The sequence below is a fragment of the Salvelinus fontinalis genome, chromosome 11, assembly GCF_029448725.1.
Source record: "Salvelinus fontinalis isolate EN_2023a chromosome 11, ASM2944872v1, whole genome shotgun sequence".
Lineage (NCBI taxonomy): Eukaryota > Metazoa > Chordata > Actinopteri > Salmoniformes > Salmonidae > Salvelinus > Salvelinus fontinalis.
This window is the reverse complement of record NC_074675.1, coordinates 17523378-17550668: the sequence shown is the minus strand read 5'-3', so window position 1 is coordinate 17550668 and position 27291 is coordinate 17523378. Positions and strand designations below refer to the sequence as shown.

The window sequence follows — 27291 nt, the reverse complement described above, 5'->3', positions numbered from 1 at the left end:
ACAAAGGAGGAGTTAAGTAGGAATGGAGCATTAAAATCCATATCATGTCCATCTAAACAATGACCACTATAACGGAAGACAATACGGGCATTTATTTCAGACCATACAGATGAGAAAGAAAGAAGAAACCCGCACACTGCTCTTGATATCATCACTGCTCGGTATTAAGCTTTACGCACCGGCCTCACGGCCTTCGTCAGGGCTTGTGAGTTTTTTACATTTTTATTCGCACCCTTATGCAGACATAGCTCCACCCACATTCGTTTCAGGCATCGAATGGGGTTGGAGTCGAACAATGTGCATTTCATAAATATTGTAATAAATTGTGTACATAGAACGCATTTAACACGTCTGTAAAACCACAATGAGCACATCAACTCACCGAGCAAGTTTTCATAAATCATTGGGTACAGTGCAAGAAAAACAGAGTAATCTGAAATAGGGGACATTAATTCATGTTCACAACATATATAGGTATTTAATCATTAAGACCTTTTGGGAATGTCTGGAGGGTGAAAATCCCAAAACATTCTCTTTTGCTCAGAGTATTATTTATATCACCTCCTCTGTCTGATATCTTAACTTTCACTATGCCACAAAATCTAAAAAAAAGGTAGAAATGTCATGTTTCAGGTCATTAAAATGTAGTGCGACTGGATAATCCCTGTCGTTTCTCCTGATTGAACTTGTATGTTCACTAATTCTCTGTTTGAGAGAACGAGAGGTTTTACCTACAGAACAGCCCACTATACAGAAGGGATAGCCTCTGTTCTACTAATTATATTTGTACAGCATAGAATACCTGCTCAGCACAGTGCATTTCTACTGTATGCCTCTGCTTGGTACAGTCTGCGAGAGCAATGTGCACTTTCTGCTGTCGTGGATTTGCATACCTCAGCACAGCTCTTCAGCCACAAGAGATAACCAATCACAGTTGAAATAAGGTAGAAGAACAGGACTGACACAGCAGAAGCTCATAAACCCATGCCACAGAGATCAGCGTTACATAAACCATTACGGAAGAAGAGGTTATTTCATATGGCTTGATTCGCTCGCATAGGAATCATAACACTTAGTCATCATTTACTCATACTTTTGTTTTATCTAAAAGATCTTAGAGAAAAACAAACTAAATATGTTCCTATTGTTTTTCCACTCTGTCTCTTTCCCAGATCACATGGTTACATTTGGGATATTTTGGGATAACTGCCATTTCGCTCAGCCTCCGCAATGACTCACTGTAACTGCACGCACTTCCATCAAATGTTCAATTAACACTGATTCATAGAGCAGATTCATACCAATGCCCTTCAATCAAACGAATACACAAAAACAACTCTCTGCAGACTTCGCAAATTTGCCTCAGCATTCAAATCCCCATTCAAAAGAGCAATAGGCAATGTTATGTGCTTGTCATCAGGCGTTTTTTTATACCATGAGGAACATAATTGGCAATGCATTGAAATCAACTCGTTGCTTCATTGCATAGCAGTGTCCTTTCACGACATGTAATCCTTCTGAATGTGTCCTCCGTCACGCAGGGATCCAAACACACATCTATGCATAGCGTAAACAACAAGCTGGTCTAATTGGACTCACATGACGCTGCCCCCTGTCCCTCTCCACTCAGCCTGATAGTCCACATCCTCCGGGACGCAAACATAGGATCCATCTACTGACTTCAGACCAGAAACTATCAGAGATCACAGGCAACAAGGTCCATTAAATAACTAAAATGTAGTATAAACCACAATGTCTAGGACACAAATCAGAGAAAATCACAGATTTAGAGAACCGAGCAACTTGTCTCACAGAGGGTCACTTATCCCAGAAATGTTCTCACTGATTTAAATCGAAAATGTTCACTATTATAGCATTCCATCAGGAGGATCTAAGGCTGCATGTACACAGGCAGTACAAATCAGATTTTCTTCTCTCCCACAAATAGTTTTTTTTGGACCAACAGCAGCCTAACTAAACCACTAAATGAAAACATATTGGTCCATACTGGTCCCCAGCATCCCAGTGAGCAGCCCAGATTGGATCCTGGGGATTAGGCTGATCTGTGTGTTAATCTGAGACGCAGGTCTTTCCTGGTTAAAGCCTCATCAGATTGAGATGGTGGGGGGGTGGTGTTGTGGGTTAGCCCTGATGAGTCCAGTAGGCACCACACGCCGTCCCTTAGCTGCCTTTCTCTAAAACCCCAACCGGGACAATAGAAAGACATAATGGGGAATTAGCAGATTAACTAACACTATTTGGGCTGGGTGTGTCCTTCCAAATCACCCGTCAAATTTTTGTTTGTAGGTATCAAAATGACACAATTTATCCTGTGAAGATTCTGTTTTATCACTCACTATGTAATCTACAATATCACATCCAACGAAAGATTTAGTGATTTATCAGTATCTATGATGTATTAGTATAATATATCAGTAGAATATAGTGTCTTGTCTCTATGGCTCATCTAGCCTGGTGTGTTCCTTAAACAGCCTGTGATGCTGTGTGAGATCAGCTGACTGAGATATTTAAAAGACTGAAGAGCAAACAACTGCCCCAGGCAGACAGACAGACAGGCCACAATGCACAGAGGCAATGAGAAAACATACTAATGGGCAGCCTAGTGCCTAAAACAGCAGCTTCAGGCAACTTCTCCAGCATCAAGCCATTGTTTGAGTAACATCACACCAGAAGGGCTATGATTACTTTTCTAAAAACTCAAAAATAATCTAAAATAGATGGAAATGGATCTTGTTTGATCTTAATCCAAATTTCATGTTGTATAATATATCTTTATCTTCTTTGAAGAAAAAACATCCGATGTAGGCCAATCATTGGACACTTTGCGCAGAGCACGTTGTGTCTGTTATGATGACTTATGCCACGTGACTCATTATCTCTCCTTCAGACATTGAGTTGCTCATGATCGGGTCAAAAAAAAAAAAAAAAGGTTTTTAAACCTCTGTGATTCATTCATCCATACACCTCACTGAACTCTTAGTGGAGAAAACGAAATGTGTCTTTCTTTACATTGCAATTAATCTAGTCAGAAAAGCACTTCCCATGAGCAATTAGCTTGGGAATGTGGTTACCTTGCCATTATTTAACCTGAAACTATAGCAGACACCTTTGAACTGACGATGTCAAGTCACAACCTTGACCTGATGACCTAATACATCCGTTTTCCATATCACGTTGTTATGTAAATCTCCGCGAAAGATGAGTTAGTAATGTAAGTTGTTCTTGGCTAATACAATTCTCTGTCTTCACTCACAAAGCAGAGCCAATCCATCAATGTTTTATCTGTTCTTCCTTTAGAACCTTATCAGGGATTTACATACAATGGCATGTGCTTTCAAAAGATCGATTATGAACGGCGCTGAGGAGTACATGAATAAAACCATCAATAACCATGCATCCTTGATCATCTCTACCCCTATACCGGATTCCTGGACACTTCATAGGGTTTTCCTGTAAAGAGGCGAGATCTTCTCCGTGATGTTGCTTGCTTCCATTCCATCTAGGCTACACCAGTACCAAGGCAAAACGATCTCACATGAGAGTCACCGACGGAGAGCCCCCGACCTGCCGTATGTTTTAGGGTTTTATGGCAATAAGCAGCCTGAATACGCATGAGAGTGCACATCACTGTTCATTCGGTAACGTGGCTTTATTTTTACATTCATTGTGGAGCCAAATGTAATCCCGAAGAGGGATCATCAGAATAATGCGCAGCTAAACTCCGGATTTGCTGACCGCCCGCAATAAACAAATAAATAATTAAATGGATATATGCGCGGTTTAACCCAATTAGCAACTTCGTCATACAAATTTGGCATAACGTCGGATTGGGAGAATTACCTCGTGCAATTTTACAATCATCAAGATTGGATGTTAAAACCTTGATGGATGATTAAAAAGACAAATGGAACCGTTCATCAGACCATTATTCTATGTCTACTAAATAACGATAAAAAAATAGATTGTAACTGCTAATGCGGATAAAGTGAAACAGGAAATGTAGCTTGGCGTACTGTGCATTTGTGGGATACGGGTGTCGCCGACGTCCTCTCCGTGCGTTAACACAGTCAGGCATTTGTATATGACACTTCGCTAATGTACTTTGTACACAAAGTATTGCAGCGGAAAAAAACTCTAACGGTATTGCTAAACGTCCACTTCCAATTTAATTCATTAGAGCTTGTTAATGCGCATCAAAAGAAACTGAAACTGGACGTTTACCTGTAGTAATTTTATTTTTTCCTCATTCAAAGATTTTACATGCAGTTTTACACACCAAAACCCGCCATGTTGAAAGTGGTTTGACATATTGGCAATGTCCGGTATTTTCCGATGCCTTTGCGCACCTATGTGTGGAAAAAAACGTGACACACCTACACGTTTAAACTGTAAATATGAACATTTAAAATTAAGTCAGGGGTGTGAATTTATGAGCATTTCACTATTTTATCGTTTTTAGTGGAAAGCAGACCGTTAGATGGAAATTCATTTATCAGGCTTATTGAAATGTGTTTTTCCTACGCACGGCAAGCATTAAAATAAATGTTTATGTAACCAATTTATTTTTGCATCAAGGTTTATATTAAATAAAGAAAAACAATCATACTAACTAAATTGAAAGTGCCACGAAGCGACGTTCTAACCGCATGTGAAAACTATAATTACGCACGTAAAAACACTTTGAACAACTTGGCTCCTGAATGCGCCAGTATTTATGTTTCTAGAGAAACAGCCTCGAGTAGGAATGGTTAAAGGTTTTAGCCAGGAAAAACCTTTCACGGTAGATATTTCGTCGAGAAAACGACGGCTCCAGATTAGTAACCTACATAAATATTTAAAGAAGCGTCAACCTGTCACCTGTCTTACCTTAATGATGTTTTTTTCGCGTCTAATTTGCGAGCCTTTTTCGCTCGGTGGAAGCCAGCGAGCGACGTCTTTCAACTGCACAGCACAGAGCTCGTTCCAATATGGCATCCCACATCTGCGCATGTCCAAAAATCTTCAGATTATTTTCAAGCCAACTCCTTCAATGACCTTTAGTGCAGTTACGATTTTTTTTCTGACAATTATAAATAGAATGCCGAAGTAGGCTACCCACCCCCATATTTTAACCCCTCGGTCTTTCATAGTTTAAATACACAACACATCGATGTTGTTACCAGTGTGTTTACACAACGATGAAGCCACTATTTTTACACTTCTAAACATTTTATTTTATTTTATCTTTATTTAACTAGGCAAGTCAGTTAAGAACAAAATCTTATTTACAATGACGGCCTACCACGGCCAAACCCTAACCAGGACGACGCTGGGCCAATTGTGCGCCGCCCTATGGGAATCCCAATCACGGCCGGTTGTGATACAGCCTGGAATCGAACCAGGGTCTGTAGTGACCCCTCTAGCACTGAGATGCAGTGCCTGCATCTGCGCTACTCGGGAGTCCAATTCATGATAGATGTAATGACATTTCCGAATACGTTGTTTATTGTCGAAACTAATTGTTTCATTGTTTTAAAAATGGGAATATAGGCTATATTCTATTAAGGTTGTTTTTACATGTGAAATATAAGTGTCCAATACACAAATCCCCAAAGAAGCCAATAGGCATACTGTATAGTCAAAGAAAAAAAGCTGTTTAAGCCTTGAGCCAAAAATGCTTGTCTAACAACTATTTGACTTTCAAATAAATGAACGAACGTATAGGCCTATGCATGTGCTACCCCCTTCTTTGAGAATTACATTGCCACTGTTTCTGACTGTTACAGTCGTGTCTTGACATACTAACCTTTTTCTTTCGGTTAATTGTGTGTTTTTATAAAAAATTATGCTATTCAACATGTAATGAAACGTAACTCAATGTTCAGTGTGCACGAGAGACAGTCTTACTGATTACAAGGGAATTCAGTGTCACATACTGCACAGAAGTCGTATTTATTTAATGGTATTGATTTAAAAGATAAATTAAAAGGGTATCGTTTTTTAACAGCTCAATTTGTGTTGTTTTTGTAATGTTAGTGCATAAAGTCGAAACTGTTTCCCGCTTGACTGAAAACTGAAAACGTTTATGCACTTTATTAGAACACTTAGAGCAGCCTACATGAGATAAAACCATTAACATTCATTGATAAGCAATGCATTGATAAAGGTGAGTATCTCATGATCATTCTCTCCGTCAACCAAACCCTTGTATTCATGGGGTCCAGAAGCAAATTGGGGTATAAGGGCTTCACATGGTCCCAGTTCGGCCCATGTCTCCAAAGTCCCGAATTGAAGGCAACTCAGCAAGGCATTAACATTTTAAGTTTCCATTAATTGAATTGTATTATCAACCAATATATGATCAGGGTATCATCTTCATGACTATGTAACAAAAGCATCGCATTCAATGGATATTGCATTAGAAGCAGGCCTATTGTCCTGTCACATTTTTGGAATGTGCCTCATGTACTGAAGTGACTGTCATCATGTTATTGCTCTTACTTATTGACACATATTTAACATGGCTACTCTATTTGGAAGATTAACCATTTCATCAAATAATTGTTATAGCGTTCAAGCATTACTGTAGTCAATACTATCCTCTAGTGGTAGAGCGTGTGTAAGCCCACTCGCCAACTGAATGGGAATAGACAGACATGATAAGGATATAAAATATAACACATTTTAAACTGTCTTGAACTGGGTATCATATTTCATGAGGATATTCTTTTGACGAAATAAATGTACATAAAAAATATGTATGATTGTTTGAAAACTATAGTTACAACAGTGTATTGTGGAGGTTTTAGGCCTGTAAAATGTCAGGCTATAATGTTTGGTATAGACTGTGAGTAAATCAATTGTTTTAAATTGCGGAACAATAATGCAAAATCTAAATTGCGCAATATAGACCTACTTGTTGGATAATGATTTTGGGAAACCCTGCAACCTCCTTCAGCTGTCATCATCCCATAACAGTGCTAGAATGAATGAGCATCATCTTCTACTTGCAACTCAAAACAAAAAGGCAGGCAGTCACTCAGATAGGCCTACCGAATTGTCTGAGTTGCCTAGCCACCACCGGCCTCATCCACACTCTGGTGAAGCGAATGCCCCTCGGCGGCTTCGCGCCTCCAGGTCCATCCCCGTGGAGGGAAGTGTGCGTGTGCACGTGGTGGTGAGGTGCTGGTAACAGATGGTTGGTTAGAAACGCGCGGTTTAATCTGCCAGAGAAGAGGCTTTAACAAGTGCGCGGGGGAACGGATTATCCCCCACGTGCGACGCATGCATTGTACGGGCCACTGCCCTTTGTCTGTGTGCCAGTCAGAAGAAAAGTGATGGTTTGTCTCTACAACTCAATAACTCCCAAATTCATCTAGCCTGCCTTGACAATGACCATGGAGTAGGCCTATCATAAACCATTGGATTGAATGAAATGCCATAGGCCTATTGCAAACCCATAGGCTATGGCTATTGATTTAATAAGTAATTAATCAGTAATTAATTAGATGCCAACTTCCTCATCATTCCATAACTGGACAATAGTGGCTTCATGACTAGGCACTAATGCACACAGCCCCTTAATCTCCAACTAAAGGCCATTCAAAATCCGTTTTGCTTATTAACACTTGAAAGGCTTTGAGGGATCCCACTTTGAGCCAATGAGCAGTTATTCTGACTGAAAAATAACAGTCTTATAAATACATTTCACATACTATTGCACAAATAATCATTTGGTTGTGTGTTATGAAGGCTTGGGTAACATTAGAGTATTTTACCCAATAAAACAAATCAAAGAGCATTTTCATCGGTTTATGTTAGTGTAGGCTATCTGTGGTGAACAGTTATTCTTGGAAAAGGTGATATTTTGAAATAGAGATAATCTCTTACATTTTTTTTTGTTATTTGGCAAAGGTAAGTGTTTTGGAAACCTCAGAATCTGCTCTTTCTGATAGTATATAGAAGTCAAAGGGTCTCACCTGCATGTAACTCTGTAGGAGCCTCAGAGGATTTGAAAAAGTCACTTTTTGGTGCTCTGTTTCTCTGCCTCTGTGTCAATTCCAACTAAACTGCAATGTCTCTTCATATTCAATTTGACAATTGACAATATTGTCACCCATCAGATTATTGCCAATTTGATTTTGTATTTAGACTAACTCTATTATTATATTTGTGAAATAATTTTCAATTTAGTTTAGGTGTAGTTTAGATGGGCCATCATCAGCTGAGCAGGCTGACTGCTGGTGAATGAGAAGAAGAAAGACCTTTAAAAACCTTTAAAAACTGGATATGACACAAATTCTGTTTCTGATCTCGAAATTCTAAAAACAAATGCATGTGATAAATATACTTACTTAGGAAAAGTAAATGACGGAGGGTGGCATTAGTTTAAAAACGGCAGAGATATTTCAATATAATTAACATGCAGTCTAAATGACTACCTCAACGCTTCGACTATTGTTGTCTCTCATCATGTGTAGGACACATCATCTGACTGCTGTAATTACAGATAATTCATATTACAAAGGTTGTCCATTCAGATTAAATTATAGCCTAAACTCTATAGCCTACATGTGATTAGAACGTGGTAACTGTTAAAGAGTATTTCAAATGGCGCTTGGGACATTGGATGGCCCCCTACTGCGGAAACTGTGGCGCGTGACTGCATTAACAAAAGGAACAAAGACCGCCTGCGCTCGCAGAGAGATCCAAGGAATTCAACAGCAGGAGGTGACGTCAGAATCCCGCAATTTGCGGTGTTGTTGCTTTCAAAAACATTTGATATGGAGTAGAACAATTAACCCTGTTCCGAACTTTAGTTTTCGCATTTTCGGGGACTTTTTATTTCGCCAAATACTTTTGTTTGTAACTTCACGAGAGAGACATTGAGCAGTGACAGCATGGCAAATACGTTGTTTTGTTTTTCTTGAGGATATACGGAATTTCTCCTCGCAAACAACAGGGGAAGTGCCCCCTGTCCTTTGTCTGCCACGGGTGTTTTTAAAGTATTCGACATGGACATTTACGGATACAATGGTGTTTTCCTGGTCAAAAGACTATTTAATAATGCAGCTTTTGAGATTTCGAACATGTCAGACATTACGAAGGCGAATCCTCGGGGATGCGATAACGGGGCTTTGACAAACAGATTCGGAGTCTTGATTCAAGGGTTGCTGGCAATAGTTGCCTTCAGCACATTGATGGGTGAGTATCTTTCAGGAGAGAACGTAACAATTTTTCAATTGTTTATAATTGTTTAGGCTAACCTATTGTTTCGATATAGCAGATCATGTTTCAAATAAAATACTTAAAAATCACTTCTGAAGGGAACGTCAAGGGTCTGCTCAGCCAAGCACCGCACTGGTATCTACTGCAGAGCTACACTCTCCATCTATGAGCACGTGGCAGTTTGTTTGTTTATGCTATTTGACGTTTCTATCCGATAGGCTGCTGTTGCACTTTATAAGGCTGATAATACATATATAATTATATTATAATTCCATTTAAATAGTATATTATAAGAATGTTTCCCATATCCTTTTATGTGCCAACTATAACATATTAAACGCCGCTGGTAGCCATCATCAGTGGCACATCAACACAAATGTAAACGATCTCGAATGTATCATATAACTATTAGACTATTGTAGACTTATAAACTACTTGTAAACAATCTATAAACCCGTTTCATTTGTATTATTCTTATTATTGAAATGCCTCTTCAAGACGGGGGTGAACGTTTATGCTGTATGATGGAACATTTTTTTGAGAGGGTGGTCATAAAATCATAAAATCATACAGAATACATCCATGCCTTTCTGAATATAAGAGAATAGGCTCTCAGTCTATATCTCTATCTACAGTGAGATGACATTTTGTAGTCATGTACTTTACAAAAGAGGGATTTATGAGAGAAAGGGGTCAGACTCTAAAGGTGAGTGGAGGATCAATTAGCTTTGACCTCCTCACAGTTACTTATTAGTTAGAATATCAATATTTAGCCAGCAGTGCGTGTGTATGCATGCATGTAAGTACTTTATCAGCCAGAGTACCCAAGTCTGAAAATCAAGGGTCTACTCAGCCAAGCGCTGCACTGCTATGCACTGTAGAGCCATACTGTCCATCTCAATGCCACTCCTCCGCTTGCCAAGATGCGTCCATCTTTGTTTCGAGTCCTCTTCCTCTTGGCTATTTTGGTGACTTCCTCCCATTGACAGACCACTGGCCCCACCTTTTGCGCGCCAGAGTTCTTGGATACAGTTGCTATCATTTTATGCCAGGCACCAACTGTGGCTTTGCATTCTAACCTTCAGATAGTTTTTGGGTGATAATGAGTCAAACTGCAGCCACAACATGATGATTGGTATGTGAACAGTCACACACTCAGACCTTGTGTTAGATGGGGAGAGAGGAACAGTGGGTTCCTGTTAGACACGTAGCCCTGAGCTACCAGTGTCCTGATGGGGGTGGGTGGTCTGAGGGAGCATGTGGTTCTGACTGTGCCATTCTTTATCCATCTCTCCTGGACCCACAGAGGACATGTACACACACACAAATATAGCATTTTTCACTCTTCTATGGCTGTCTCTCTCTCACTGCGTCTCTCCATCTCTCTCTATCTACAGTGAAGAGGTTCCGTGAGCCCGTAGGGATCAGAAGACCATGGAGGATCTGGTAAGAGTGGTGTTTTTAATTTCTATTTCTTATCAGAGTCTGTATCAAACCCCAGGGAAGAACAGGAGACCGTCGGTTGATTACATGGCTGAGGATCATAGATTCTATTAGATTTAGAGATGTCCATGTTTTTTGCTTGACTCTTATGTATCTGGCTATTACAAGTCACCATGGTGATGACCATCCGAAATTTCACCCCATCTCTACAGGTTTTACGACACGTCCAAGCAGGCCATTGGCGCTCTCTTCATTCACTTCGCCAATGTGTTCCTCTCCAACCTCACAGAAATGGACCCTTGTTCCCTGTGAGTCCATAGCTGTGATTGGACAGGTTGGCAGAAACCACCTGCCAATCTAAAGTCTCAACCAATCATTATGATAAATAAATAAGATGTTCTGTTGTCACATACAGCAGATGGGTGCAGTGAAATGTGTTGTTTTACACGGTCAACCATAGTAGTATGGTGCTCCTAGAGCAAATTAGGTGTTAAGTGCCTTGCTCAAGGACACATTGACAGGTTTTTCACCTTGTTGGCTCGGGTATTCCAACCACTAACCTTTTGGTTACTTTCTCAATGCTCTATCCGCTAGACTACCTTTTGCCCCATGTCAAATAATTGACTGGCTTCCTGGTGGGTTTCCACAGGTATCTGATGAACTTCTTGCTCGATGCCACGCTAGGCATGCTGGTCATCTGGGCGGGGGTCAAGGTTGTCTCCAGGATCGTGGAGTACAAGCAGTTCACACTGCTCACCTTTGGAGAATACGGTGAGTCTCCTAGACATTTGTTTAGGTCGTGTCAAATGTTTGGAGGTTGACCAAAGTACAGACAACTACTGTTCTGTGCGTTGGAGAGGGTTGTGCCAGTTCATTTTCTGATTATTTCATGAAGTTTAACACTTCTTCCTTTCACCACTGGAGGCCGCTGTAGACTCATGAGAATATCGCATGAAAAACATCCTCCGATGGGTGATGGTGACAATAGTGTGGGATTAAGTTCTAGCCAATTGCTGCACTGGTTCCGTCCATAAATTTGAATCGGAATACAGAACCAAAATAAGATTTTAAATGTTAGTCTGTTAATCTACTGTATTCCACAAGGTCATTTTTCTACTGTATCTGCACATGGTTCTGTTTCATGCTGGTTTTTCCATTGACTATTATGATCCACCGGATTGTAAATGCAGCTGTGCCTTGAGCACTGGCCAAATATTTTAGTGGGCTTTAGTTTCCATCCGATCTGTATCACGCTCTCTGTGTGCTGACCTTTTCCCCAAAAGCCTGCTAGAAATACTCTCTCTCTGTCATAACTATCAGTCCTGAAAACTAAACAAATAGTAAGACATTTAGCAGTTTGTGTAAACCCACTCTGTCCTCTTAAAGAGCTGAACAACAACAACATGCAATCATGTCAGGCTTTGTCTTTTGCCTGTTTTTTCCCGCAGTTTCTCTTATACCTTTCTCTCTGCTGTCTCACTTCTCTTTCTCTCTTGTTTGTCTCAATCTCATTTGTCTATCTGTCTGTCTGTCTCTGCTATGTTCCCAGGCATACAGTGTTTGTTAATGACAGAGACATGTCCCTGTCTGTGTACGCTGAGATGAAAGAGAGACGCAAATAGTACACGTGGGACGTGTTTAGACCAGCACACTGAGTTTGTGGGTTTTTGTGTGTCTGTGTGTATGAATGTGTGGTTGTGGCAGTCTGGTGTCGTCCTCTCTATGGCTGATCTTCCCTAGGTGACGATCTGAGTCCGTTGGTCAGTGTATATAGTTGCAGTGTGGTCATTTAAGTAATGGTCTGTTCCTTCTCACCAGGTGACCCTCCCCAGGCTGCAGCATGGCTCGGTCAGTGTGGTGTCTACCTTCTCATCATGGTCCTGGAGAAGAGTGTAGTCAGCTTGGTGCTGCTCATTCCTGGATGGACCGACGTGAGTAGGCCCACAGTACCCACAACCACCTGCTCCAGGGACATGGGCTAACCCAGATCCTGAGAGAGCTGAGAGACTACCCAATCGAGAGAGAGAGCAGAAGTGTCAGCCATGTTCTTTCTTCTCGGTTCTGTGTTTGAAATCTCTGGTGACAATTCAAAGTCAACAAAAAGTCAAGCCTGAAAAACAAAGGGAGGATGAAAGGTTTTGGAGAGAACAAAGAGAAAGAGTTGTCCTTTGAACTGAATGGGAACATTGACCTTCAGCCAAATGAATATGGGACTAGGGTCTTGTTTGGTTGATTATTTGTTTGAGGCTGTGGATCACCTGCTCAAACCTCCTTTGTGTTTTAGGGTCATTGTTGCTCTGTACACATATATATATTTTTTCGACACTGGGGATTTTTCTCAGGGGAAAAAGGTGGGGGGGCAGCGGCAGCCCAAACTGTCATTAACATAGCTCATCCCAGACAAATCGAATACTTAGAGCATTTTTCTGTCTCTCTCTCTCTCTGACATGGTGAATACCACATAATCATCACATTAGCTCCAATCTCACTCGTGTTACACAGTAGAGAGCCAAAGAGATGCTCCTTCTATTATAGTGCAAAACATTGACGATCTAAATGGCATTGGATGACAGTCGCTTGTGTAACGCGCCTGTTATTTTGCCCTGCCCAAATTGAAAGTGTGTATGTGTGTGTTGTGACGCTGTGTTTCTCTGTGCGCTGCTGTTTCAGCTGCAGTCTGTGTTGCTGGACTACATCCCTAACCCTCAGGTGGAGCTTGTGTTGGTCATGCTCATTGTGCCCTTCATTGTCAACGTGAGTCTCACATTCAGTCTCAACCAGTGTGCACTAACACATGCATAATGTTGTGTATATCTCACAGGAGGCTGCTGAGGGGAGGACGGCTCATAATAATGGCTGTAATGGAGTAAATTGAATGGTATCAAACGCATGGAAACCATGAGTCTGATACCGTTCTAGTAATTTTATTATGAGCCGTCCTCCCCAATTACGGTACCACAAACCTCCTGTGGTATATGTAGTATCCCAGACAGTGCATAAAGCTTGTATTTTTGGATAGAAAACCTGCATAACGTTTACAGTATGCAGGCTTACTAGGCTACAGTGATCACTCTGCGTCCATCACTGCACCGGTTGTACTGACTGAGTTTGTTCTCTGTGTGACCCTCCGTAGTCCATCATGTTCTGGGTGGTGGACAGTCTGATGATGAGGAAGTACAAGACTTTGAAGAGCCTGGTCGACTCCTGCGACTCCTCGACCAAGGTCGCCTCCACGGCGCCATGGGTTACCGGCGACGAGTCACGGGTGAGTCAGTTAACTAGAGATGTCCCCGACCAAAAAAAATAAATAATAAAAAATCTTGGTAGACCGAAAGCCATCTGTTCTTTCGACCAATTTTAAAACGTGTATTTTTCCATGTATAGAAACACCCTATGTGTTTTTAATAAAATCATATATACTGTATATATGCATTGAGCTTGTCTGATGCTTTAAGATCACTGTTTGATGAAATAAGACACTGACTGAAGAGGGAGCCAGAGATCAAGATAACCAGAAGAAAAAAACCTTAGCCTGTCCCGACCCTCCTCCTCCCGCCCCTAATAGCTTCCGCAGGTTCTGCCGTTACTCGCCGGAAGTTGCCGGTAATAGGCTACATGAGAAGTCGGCAACATTTCTCATGTGGAATGCCAATTTCTTACCATTTCTACCAATCTGCGTGCAAGTTATGGTTTTCAAATGCACATTTTCGTGGAACAGTTTCATTTATAAAAACGTCTTTGTACCTCAAAATCATTGTCATGTGGTTAATCAAAATTCTATCCAAATCTAAATGAAAATGATACAAACATAAAAAGTAACTTCTATTGCCATTGCCATCTATGTAAAAATAGCCTAAAAAGCCAACAAATAAAAACATTGCTGCCTGCAGGTAAGAAAATGTCCTGATTTAAAAAATAAAATAAAAATCCTATAAATCACATTGGCTACTCATAACCTGTCTGCAGCGAACTTGCAACATTGTATAAACTATTAACTTGGGTCTGGCCTGAAACTCCTTGCAACATTGTATAAAATATTTTGGGCCCTCAAAGTTGTCCATGCTAGTGAGCTTGGAAGAGACACAGCTGTAGGCTATTTGCGTAAGGGATAAGAAGTAATCGGGTTGGCCTATTTTTATGATGTTTCCACTGGGTCAGAGCATGACATTTTTCCCTTTCACGCTGAGTGGTTATTGAAAGGGAGAGAGCTGGAAAGATTTTTTTAAATACATTGAGGAATTGCCATTTTCAATGGATGTAAAAACATACATTGTTTGCTTGCTGTTTGAGGTGAAGAAAACATTACTTTGAGAAGCTCTGAAGCTCATTAGTGATGGTGCATTAAACCAATCAGAAATACTATCAGATCCCCAAATGGGCACATTTATATGCCTACATTTGCATGCAGGCTAGGTAGCCTGTAGACCTACTTCTATGCATAATCAGGTGTACGTCCTTACTCAACATTGACAGGTGCGCTCCAAACAAAACACAATGAAAATGTAATGACGTAAACCAAAATTTGTTTCTCACAAGTGTAGCATAGGTTGTGCGCTCTGCAAGCAACGTGTCCACTCCAACAATGAGAACGGTAAAAGTCTGAAATAATCATATTTTGAATGCATTAACAGACATTACCGTAACCAAACCAACTTTGTAGATGATAAATTATAGGAATTAACTGTAAATGTACTACTGGTGATATACGTATGTAATGGGGAATTGATTGAAACTAACAGTCAAATGCAAGTTATGAAACAATGAATGTACACAAATTGGGAGGGAGCCCATTCTGGAGAGAGACGTGCATTGTGCAGCCACACTCCTCCTCTTCTTAGACTGTGCCACCCCGCGGCCTCTGCAATGGATTAGTCTCGGCCTCTGCAATGGATTAGTTCACTGAGATGGGAGCGAATAAGACCGGTGTCTCGTGTGCCATAAAAAAATAAAATATATATATATTAGTGGATTCGGCTATGTCAGCCACACTTGTTCGAGCACACAGCAATGCAATCTCCATTGACCCGTAGTGAAGAGTTCAGTGACTTTCAACGTGGCGCTGTCATAGGATTCCACCTTACCAACAAGTCAGTTTGTAAAATTTCTGCCCTGCTAGAGCTGCCCTGATCAACTGTAAGTGCTGTTATTGTGAAGTGGAAACTAGCTCAGCCGCGAGATGGTAGGCCACACAAACTCACCGAACGGGACCGCAGAGTGCTGTAGTGTGTAAAATTCCTCTTTCCTCGGGCTGCAACACTCACTACCAAGTTCCAAACTGCCTCTGAAAGCAACGTCAGCACATAACTGTTCGTCGGGAGCTTCATGAAATGGGTTTACATGGCGCACATAAGCCTAAGATCACCATGCGCAATGCAAAGCGTCTGTCGGCTGGAGTGGTGTAAAGCTCGCCGCCGTTGGACTCCATCTTGCAGTCCGACGAAATAATCTGGGTTTGGCGGATGCCATGAGAACGCTACCTGCCCCAAAGCATAGTGCCAATTGTATAGTTTGGTGGAGGAGGAATAATGGTCAGGGGCTGTTTTTCATGGGTCGGGCTAGGCCCCTTAGTTCCAGTGAAGGGAAATCTTAACACGACATACAATAACATTCTAGACGATTCTGTGCTTCCAACTTTGTGGCAACCGTTTGGGGAAGGCCCTTTCCTGTTTCAACATGACAATGCCCCCTTGCACAAAGCGAGGTCCATACAGAAATGGATTGTCGAGATTCGTGTGGAAGTACTTGACTGGCCTGCACAGAGCCCTGGCCTCAACTACATCGAACACCTTTGTGATGAATTGGAACGCTGACTGCGAGCCAGGCCTAATTGCCCAACATCAGTGCCCGACCTCACTAATGCTCTTGAGGCTGCTGCGGGTACTTGCTTCCATTCAATGTTCCAACATCTAGTGGAAAGCCTTCCCAGAAGAGTGGGGGCTGTTATAGCAGCAAAGGAGGTACCAACTCCATATTAATGCCCATGATTTTGGAATGAGATGTTTGACTAGCAGGTGTCCATATACTTCTGGTCATGTAGTGTATATTTGCTACTGCTCGACTAAAAAAAATCTTGGTTGCCAGCCTATCGCCCAAACAATCGACGATGTCAAATAATTGGAGCCAGCCCTATAGTTAACCATAAGAGGGGACTGCAGATCTCTGAGTGCTACTGCTCTGTGGGGTCATGAAGGGATACCGTTTGATGATAAAACATTAAAGCCCATGGGTGTAAGAGAGACTTTCCCACCAAACATCACCGTAACACTCCACATCCCCATGGGACACTGGCTCAAGACGTCTGTGTTTGTTGAGAAAGAAAAGAAACGGAATGTGTGTGAGAGTTATGATAGATGTTTATAACAGTGATTTAGCCTGTCTGCACCTGTTTTATGCGTCAATGTCCTACCTGTCCCGGTTGTTCTGGAAAATACTAGTCTGATTATCACAGCGATGTTATTGACATTCCTTGTTTGGTAAGACACGAGTGATGGATGTATGGAGCTAGATCGGCCTGACAGTTGTCACGTCGTTGAGTCACGTGTCTTCTGTGTTGTAGAGTTGCTCCTCATCTGTTGATGTAGTCTACCGTAAGTGTGTGATCATCTTGTTTCATTGGATCCATTGTGAGAATTGTATTTGGTGGGAGAACAGTTAGTATGTGGTGAATAGTGATGTCATTATGATATTAGTTAACTGTCTCCAGTGGGTATATAGTGTTCCATTTGAGTGGCTGTGAAATCATGTAGTGTATATTGGAGTAGTGAGACTGTCGACAGAAGCCTTCTGTGTTGGGTAATCAGACAGAATTGACCTCCTACACAGCATTCAATGTGTTACTGTACACTCTCTCGATCTGTCCTCTCTCTTTCTCACCCTCTCTCTGGAGTCACAATGATTATGACAGACTGGCAGTGTTTCTCTCTCCCTCCTCGTCCCTGGTACTCTGCCAAGCAGCAACAAATCATCCCTTCATCCCGGGAATAAAAGTGACATTTGGAATTAATTTCCAGTCATTGATGTCATGGAAAGAGGAGGGGAAGAAAGAGGGAGAGAACTATGTCCATGGGAGAGAGGAGGGCATTGATTAAGGAGAACTGTTGGAGTTTGGTTGGGCAATAGTCTGTGCAATGGGTTTGATTTCAGTTCCTGACACGGTCTGTAGAATAGTGTTGGGGAATGATTTCATCCATGGTCAGCTGTGGCCATGTGGTGTTCAGAGTGGGCTGTTTTACTTTTATCATAACAAAATGTTTGAGAAACACAGACACAGCATCAATAGTCTGGCCTCTTGGTTTGAGTGTATCTGAATGAAGATGTATTTGGGATTGGCCTTATATTGGGGAGCGAGGAAGGCTGGGCAAGCCCCCTTTCTGCCTCTGCTTCTCCCATTACTATAATCTCATCCAAGATGTCTGCATTGTGCACACACACTCGCACACATGCATGCACCATAATCTCATCCAAGATGTCTCTGTATCCAGCATACAGTGCATTTGGAAAATATTCAGACCCCTTGACTTTTTCCACATTTTGTTACGTTATAGCCTTATTCTAAAATGGATTACATTGTTTTTCCCCTCATCAATCTACACTAGGGTTGCAAAGGGTCAGAAACTTTCTGGTAAATTTCAATAATTTTCCCATGGGAAGTTAAGCCTGGGAATTTGGGGGATTTTGCTTAAATTCATCAAAAAAGTTAGCTTATGAACCTTTTTTTGTGGTGTGTAAAAATCGTCTTTCCTCGGGTTGCAATACTCACTACCAAGCCTGGGAATTTAGCTTAAATTCATCAAAATATAACAGTGAACCTTTTTTTGTGGGATACACAAGGCAATTCTAGGTCTTGTGGCATATTTTGGTTAAACTATCCCCAATTCAATGGAATTGCAACCCTCTGCATGCACAGTGCATTCTTCCATCACATGTACAGCTGATTCTCAAGATCTTTCACACTAATGAGATGCTATTGAGCCTACACTACTACACTGTCTGAGCTAAGGACTACATGCTTTCTGGTAAGTTTTGATTACAATACTGGACGGGGTGAATATATTTTATATGACATACATTCTTTTTTTGTTAACTAGTAAATAGTAGCCTACAGCAAAGTGTGTTTAAATCATTTCTAACTTGTTAAAAATTTCTGCTATTTAGTTTTTGCTACCATGTGTGTTTTAGCTTGCTTGAGCCTGCTAACTGAGGAGTGTTAATTCACCTGTTTCCATACATGTTTCATTTTAAAACATTTATCTTACAAAGGGGTTGTTTAATCTAACTGCTTAACTATTTATCTGTACATGGAACTGTATTTTTTATTTTCTACACATTTCTTTTACAGGAAAATGCCCCAGGCACTATCCGATGTATGGAGACATTTCACTGCAGCTAATATAGAAGGAAAATCTGTGTACATTTGCAAATACTGTGCCAAATCATATGTGAAGAATGCAACAAAGATGCAGAATCATCTGACCAAGTGCATAAAGTTCCCTCAGCGCTCACAACAAGCAACCTCTGACAAAAATCCCTCTACTTCTATTTGAGGTGAAAATGATTAATCAGACACCTTATTGATAGCAACAGCTCATGGACCTCCTGGAATCATGCGTTTTTTTGTCTCAATGGAGGAACATAGTCAGAGAAATGCTGATGAATGTCTTGCTCGAGCTGTGTATGCAACTGGTTCACCTCTGATGCTCACAGGCAATGTGTATTGGAAGAGATTTCTGGGATGTTCTTCGCCCAGTATACACCCCTCCAACCAGACATGCTTTATCTACTAATTTTCTGGATGCAGAGTTCAACAGAGTTCAAGTGAATGTCAAGCAAATCATAGAGAAAGCAGACTGTATTGCAATCATCTCTGATGAGTGGTCGAATATTCGTGGGCAAGGAATAATTAACTACATCATCTCCAACCCTCAACCAGTATTCTACAAGAACACAGACACAAGAGACAACACACACACCGGTCTCTACATTGCAGGTGAGCTGAAGGCAGTCATCAATGACCTTGGACCACAGAAGGTATTTGTACTGGTGACAGACAATGCTGCGAACATGAAGGCTGCTTTGTCTAAAGTGGAGGAGTCTTACCCTTACGTCACACACCCATTGGCTGTGCTGCTCATGCATTGAATCTGCTCCTCAAGGACATAATGGAACTGAAAACAATGGATACACCCTACAAGAGAGCCCAGGAAATGGTTAGGTATTTGAAGGTTCACCGAGTTTTATAGCAGCAATCTACCTCACCAAGCAAAGGGAGAAGAATAAGAGCACCACATTGAAGCTGCCCATCAACACCTGTTGGGGCGGTGTTGTCATCATGTTTGACAGTCTCATGGAGGGGACAGAGTCTCTCCAAGAAATGTCCATATCACAGTCTGCTGATATGGACAGCGCCCCATCAAGAGGATCATCCTGGATGATGTATTATGGGAGAGCGTGGTAAGCAATCTGAAACTCCTGAAACCTATAACAGTAGCCATTGCACAGATTGAGGGAGACAATGCCATCCTGTCTGATGTTCAGACTCTGCTTACAGGTTTAAGAGAAGAAATCCGTACTGCCCTGCCCACTTCACTGTTGCTCCAAGCAGAGAAAACTGCAGTTCTGAAATGCATCAAAAAGCGTGAAGACTTCTGCCTGAAGCCCATACATGCCACAGCGTACATGTTGGACCCCCAAGTATGCTGGCAAAAGCACCCTGTCTGGTGCAGAGATCAACAAGGCCTATGGTGTCATCACTACCATGTCTCGCCACCTTGGCCTGGATGAGGGCAAGGTTCTTGGCAGTCTGGCGAAGTACACTTCCAAACAAGGGCTTTGGGATGGATATGCAATATGGCAGTCATGCCAAAATATCTCATCAGCCACCTGGTGGAAGGGACTTTGTGGATCTGAGGCTATTTCCCCTGTTGCCTCCATCATCGGGCGGCAGGTAACCTAGAGGTTAGAGCGTTGGGCCAGTAACCAAAATGTTGCTAGGCCGTATCCCTGAGCTGACAAGGTAAAAATCTGTCGTTCTGCCCCTGAACAAGGCAGTTAACCCACTGTTCCTAGGCTGTCATTGTAAATAAGAATTTGTTCTTAACTCACTTGCCTAGTTAAATTAAAAATAAATAAATATAAAATTCTCCAAATCCCACCAACATCAGCCGCCTCAGAGCGCAACTGGTCCTTGTTTGGGAACACACACACCAAAGCACACAACAGGCTGACCAATACAAGGGTTGAAAAATTGGTGGCCATCCGGGAAAATTTGAGGCTTTTTGAGCCTGACAACGAGCCATCCTCAGCAAGGTTGGAAAGTGACAGTGAAGATGAGGCCTCAGACTCTGATGTTCAAGAGGTGGACATTGAGGAGGTCCAGGGAGAAGACATGGAAGCCTGAGAGGAAGACAACCAAAGCTTTAGTTTCTTGACTACCATTTTACAGATGCGATGGATCATTGGGGATCATTCAATATTCCCTTTTGTTGTTCAGTGAAATCATCCCATGTGAAGAGTCAACTCATTTAATCAAAATTCAATTCATAACTAAATTGTTTTTTTTTTCTATTGGAAGGATTTAATCATTTGCGATTATGTCTACGTATGTTAAGGTAAAAGGTTTGTTTCTGTCTCCATATGATATGGTAAATACAGTGGCAAGAAAAAGAAAAAGTATGTGAACCCTGTGGAATTACCTGGATTTCTGAATAAATTGGTCATCAAATTGTATCTAATCTTCATCTTTAATCGCAAATTAGGAAAAAAAATAGTGTGCTTAAATTAATAACAAACAAATCATTGTATTTTTCTTGTCTATATTGAATACATCATTTAAACATTCACAGTGTAGGTTGGAAAAAGTATGTGAACCCCTCGGCTAAGGACTTCTCCAAAAGTTAATTGGAGTCAGGCGTCAGCTAACCTGGAGTCCAATCAATGAGATGAGATTGGAGATGTTGGTTAGAGCTGCCCTGCCCTGTAATAAACACTAACAAAATGTGAGTTTGCTATTCACAAGAAGCATCGCCTGATGTGAACCATGCCTCCAACAAAAGAGATCTCAGAAGACCTAAGATTAAGAATTGTTGACTTGCATAAAGCTGGAAAGAGTTGCAAAAGTATCTCTAAAAGCCTTGATGTTCATCAGTCCACGGTAAGACAAATTGTCTGTAAATGGAGAAAGTTCAGCACTGTTGCTACCATCCCTAGAAGTGGCCGTCCTGCAAAGATGACTGTAAAAGCACAGTTCAGAATGCTCAATGAGGTTAAGAAGAATCCTAGAGTGTTCGCTAAAGACTTACAGAAATCTCTGGAACATGCTAACATCTCTGTTGACGAGTCTACGATACGTAAAACACTGAACAAGAATGGTGTTCATGGGAGAACACCATGGAAGTTGAGTTGTTTGGAAGGAACACAACACTGTGTGGAGAAAAAAAGGCACAGCACACCAACATCAAAACCTCATCCCAACTGTAAAGTATGGTGGAGGGAGCATCATGGTTTGGGGCTGCTTTGCTGCCTCAGGGCCTGGACTGCTTGCTATCATCAATGGAAAAATGAATTCCCAAGTTCATCAAGACATTTTGCAGGAGAATGTTAGGCTATCTGTCCGCCAATTGAAGCTCAAGAGAAGTTGGGTGATTCAACAGGACCAAGGACCCAAAACACAGAAGTAAATCAACAACAGAATGGCTTCAACAGAAGAAAATACGCCTTCTGGAGTGGCGCAGTCAGTCCTGACCTCAACCCGATTTTGAGATGCTGTGGTATGACGTCGAGAACAATTCACACCAGACATCACAAGAATATTGCTGAACTGAAACAGTTTTGTAAAGAGGAATGGTCCAAAATTCCTCCTGACCGTTGTGCAGGTCTGATCCGCAACTACAGAAAATGTTTGGTTGAGGTTATTGCTGCAAAAGGAGGGTCAACCAGTTATTAAATCCAAGGATTCATATACTTTTCCCACCCTGCACTGTGAATGTTTACAAGGTATGTTCAATGAAGACATGAAAACGTTTAATTGTTTGTGTGTTTAGTTTAAGCAGACTGTGTTTTGTCTATTGTTGTGACCTAGATGAAGATCAGATACAATTTGATGACCAATTTATGCAGAAATCCAGGTATTTTCAAAGGGTTCACATACTTTTTCTTGCCACTGTATATCCAATGCAAAAAACAACTACATTTAAATGGTATTAATATTCATTTGCATATATTTCCGTTAGTTCTCATATATTCCCATGAATTTCCGTGGAAAGTTTCCACCTCTGAATATTTCCCGAAATGTGCAACCCTAATCTACACACCATACCCCATAATGACATAAGTATTCAGAACCTTTACTCATTACTTTGTTGAAGCACCTTTTGGCAGTGATTACAGCCTCGAGTCTTCTTGGATATGACGCTACAAGCTTGGCCCACCTGTATTTGGGGAGTTTCTCCCATTTTTCTCTGCAGACCCTCTCAACTATGTTGGGTTGGATGGGGAGGGTCGCTGCACAGCTATTATCAGGTCTCTCCAGAGATGTTCAATCGGGTTCAAGTCCGGTCTCTGGCTGGGCCACTCAAGGACATTCAGAGACTTGTCCCGAAGCCACTCCTGTGATGTCTTGGCTGTGTGCTTAGGGTCATTGTCCTGTTAGAAGGTGACCGTTGCCTCAGTCTGAGGTCCTGAGTGCTCTGGAGTAGGTTTTCACCAAGGATCTCTCTGTACTTTGCTCCGTTCATCTTTCCCTCGATCCTGACTAGTCTCCCAGTCTCTGCCACTGAAACACATCCCCACAGCAAGATGCTGCCACCACCATGCTTCACCATAGAGATGGTGCCAGGTTTCCTCCAGACGTGACGCTTGGCATTCAGACCAAAGGTCAACCGACCAGAGAATCTTGTTTCTCATGGTCTGAGAGTCCTTTAGGTGCCTTTTGGAAATTCCAAGTGGGCTGTAGTTTCCATCTGGCCAGTACCATAAAGGCCTGATTGGTGGAGTGCTGCAGAGATGTTCCACAGAGGAACTATGGAGCTCTGTCAGAGTTACCATCTGGTTCTTGGTGACATCCCTGACCAAGGCCCTTCTCCCCGGTTTGCTCAGTTTGGTTTTCAATGCTGCAGACATTTTTTTGGTATCCTTCCTCAGATCTGTGCCTCAACAGAATCCTGTCTCGGCGCTCTACGGACAATTCTATTGACCTCATGGCTTGGTTTTTGCTCTGACAGGCACTGTCAACTGTGGGACCTTTACATAGACAATGTGTGCCTTTCCAAATCATGTCCAATCAATTGAATTTATCACAAGTTGACTCCAATCAAGTTGTAGAAACATCTCAAGGATGATACATGGAAACAGGATGCACTTGAGATCAATTTAGAGTCTCATAGCAATACTTATGAATAATTATGTAAATAAGATACACTGCTCAAAAAAATAAAGGGAACACTTAAACAACACAATGTAACTCCAAGTCAATCACACTTCTGTGAAATCAAACTGTCCACTTAGGAAGCAAAACTGATTGACAATAAATTTCACATGCTGTTGTGCAAATGGAATAGACCAAAGGTGGAAATTAAAGGCAATTAGCAAGACACCCTCAATAAAGGAGTGATTCTGCAGGTGGTGACCACAGACCACTTCTCAGTTCCTATGCTTCCTGGCTGATGTTTTGGTCACTTTTGAATGCTGGCGGTGCTCTCACTCTAGTGGTAGCATGAGATGGAGTCTACAACCCACACAAGTGGCTCAGGTAGTGCAGCTCGTCCAGGATGGCACATCAATGCGAGCTGTGGCAAGAAGGTTTGCTGTGTCTGTCAGCGTAGTGTCCAGAGCATGGAGGCACTACCAGGAGACAGGCCAGTACATCAGGAGACGTGGAGGAGGCCGTAGGAGGGCAACAACCCAGCAGCAGGACCGCTACCTCCGCCTTTGAGCAGGAGGAGCACTGCCAGAGCCTTGCAAAATGACCTCCAGCAGGCCACATTTCACAGAAGTGTGATTGACTTGGAGTTACATTGTGTTGTTTAAGTGTTCCCTTTATTTTTTTGAGCAGTGTATTTCTGTTTTTTATTTGTAATAAATGTGAAAAAATGTCTAAACCTGTTTTCGCTTTGTCATTAGGGGGTATTGTGTGTAGATTGATTTGTAGAAAAATTATTGAATCAATTTTAAAATATGGCTGTAATGTAACAAAATGTGGAAAAAGTCAAGGGGTCTGAATACTTTCTGTTTGTGGATTTATTATGGCATAAAGGCCTTTCCATAAACTGTATGAAATTGGAATTCCGCTCTGTTGGGATTATATGTGGTGGAGCAGTGGTCTGGACAATATTCCAGACTGGGAATAAAGTGGGATTTTACAGCCTTGGAGTGGGAATAACAGCACACCAGACCTGGAGACATCACCTCATCTTGGCCGACAGCTGCTCATGTGTTTATGTGACGGTGTCTCTATGTTTGTGTATCTGTTCTCTGACGTGTTTCTCCCTCATCCAGGTCCTGTTGACAGTCGAGACAGACACTGAGGAGGATTGTTCAACAATGGTCCGAGGAGGGTCCCACTCTAGCCTTCCAGTGGTGGGCATAATACCTAGCTGGGTGGAGGTGTAGCTCTGGTATCCTTCTCTACAAGACCCTGACACATACGCTGGCCCGCGCCACACACAAACGCGAGCACGGATGTGTGAATGTACGCTCCTTCCAGATCACACAGATGAGCTTTTTTTCATTGTACACATCCCAATGATGTCTTTGATGACTTGGCTGTTATGAGGATGAAGAGAAAAAAAGTCCTTCACCCATGCAGTCCCTGTTCACTGAAACAACAAGCTTGGTGGGGCTATACAGTGTCTCGTAATGGAGATAATTAGAGGGCACAGTGTGAGCTTGAGGGAACACGACAGTGATGATGAAAGAGTAAATCTGTCCTCTCTCTCTCGGGGGGATTTTGTGAAAAGGGTGTTTGTTGATCTCCAAAGAGCTCGTTGACAGTACAATCTGCTCTGTTTTCCTTCATCATACAGATTACTGCTTAGTTCAAACCTTGACATACAGCGTCTAATGGTCTGTAATTAAATACGTCTAAAGTCTGTTTTGGACCTGTAGTATTTAGTAGAATCCACTACTAGTGTCCTTGTCTCTTTTCCTCCTTCGCCACTAACAGGTGGAAGGGCTGGATAGTTTCAAACATTGATTTCACCTATCACGTCCACTCAGATCAGTTGTCAGACTATTGTAACTCAGCTGGAGGAGTTGGACCTTAAAGTTGGAAATGTTTTATCTCTGAGTTGGACTGTAGTAGTCTGGTCTTGAACAGTTCTTCACACTATCTCCAGAAGATGTTTAGCAAGGCGGAAAATGGTATTCTATGTGGAAAATGGACCACATTTTATATACCTCATGGATGTCCATTTGGGATTGATTTGGACTTATACAAATATTTGCAATGTTTCTACTATGAACTAAAGAGCTTAGTGCTATGGAGTGATTTTGAACATTCTAATGTATTTTCTTATTTTTCTTGTTGTCTATTTTACATATTTTACTGTTCATATTACTTGGGGTTAAACCTGTGGTAATGACATGTAATGGGGGATTTCCAAGTGGTATCACAGAAATGATCACGGTCAATTCAGAGATTACCTGAGATACCAAAATAGTGTTCAGTTGATCATTGTATGTTCATTCTTATAGATCACATTCCTCAATCATTGAGCTGTTAACTCTAACATGAAAATACACTACTGCCATTTTTGCATTAATTGAATTATGTTCCTGGAACCATTTAATGTCTTAGTGATGTGAAAGATTCTGGTTGTGAGACTGTCATTTCACGTGACCTCAAATGGGTAGAACAGCTACGGTGAGGACCCGCACCACTACATTTATGCTAATTATTCACTGTAAAAAAATTACTCACATGCTCTGTCTGTAATATATATTGTATTTAGCGTTACTCCAATCCGTCATGTATGTGTTTTGTGGAAACAGAATTTTGAATTGTGACTGAATGTTTAATGGATATCCACTTGAAAGTGCCATGTTGCTATAATATATTCATGATTCATTTATGATACAACAAGAAAAAGGTCTTTGTCTTTTGTCTTAACTGTTGTCACTATTGTTTGTATTATAATTTCAATTCAAGTAAAATTGTATAATAAAAAGTGTTCAACAAGTGTTGAATACCTTTGGTGGCTCGGGTCAACCCGGTGGCCCCTGGGCTCGATGACAGACACCTGAGCGGGACGCAGAGTAGTACACCTGTGTGTGGGAGGCCAACAGGCCTTTGACCCCAAACTGATGACAGGAGGGGTGAGGGGGGCGGTTAGAGGGGGAGCTAGTCATTGGCACAGGGACTGGTAGAGGAGAGAGTTAGTTAGGGGGGTGTCTGGTGTGACCAGGTGTGATCCTAAGCAGAGTGTCGCCACTTGAGCTTGACCAGGTTTACTTGTTTGCTCTCCCAGTGAGCACCTAAACCTAGCATGCAAAGAGCCTGCCTTCCTGCAATGACTAAGGCCTGGGTTCAGTCCCAATACGAGTTGTAGACAATGGGGCTGTTAAACGCAATTCCCGATTGAGCAGCGTTTACCGTGAATATGAGCTCTAAGAACATGAGGACATTGC

At 41.7% G+C, this 27291-nt stretch overlaps 2 protein-coding genes across 3 annotated transcripts in view; one reads left to right on the top strand and one right to left on the bottom strand.

Annotated features, from left to right (window-relative positions):
* LOC129865194 (scm-like with four MBT domains protein 2) overlaps positions 1 to 4991 on the bottom strand; it is a 42521-nt gene extending 37530 nt beyond the window's left edge. For both annotated transcript variants that reach the window (XM_055937756.1, XM_055937757.1), the window contains exon 1: positions 4888 to 4991. The gene's annotated coding sequence lies outside the window, so the exon portion shown is untranslated. The remainder of the gene's footprint in view (positions 1 to 4887) is intronic.
* A 3725-nt stretch (positions 4992 to 8716) lies between these two features.
* Positions 8717 to 26752, top strand: LOC129865193 (store-operated calcium entry regulator STIMATE-like). Its single transcript, XM_055937755.1, has 8 exons — positions 8717 to 9204; positions 10626 to 10674; positions 10884 to 10979; positions 11321 to 11442; positions 12490 to 12602; positions 13342 to 13425; positions 13805 to 13936; positions 25162 to 26752. Exons 1-8 carry the CDS (start codon positions 9015 to 9017, stop codon positions 25273 to 25275), a joined length of 900 nt encoding a protein of 299 aa, XP_055793730.1. The 5' UTR covers positions 8717 to 9014; the 3' UTR covers positions 25276 to 26752.
* The last annotated feature ends 539 nt before the right edge of the window (positions 26753 to 27291 follow it).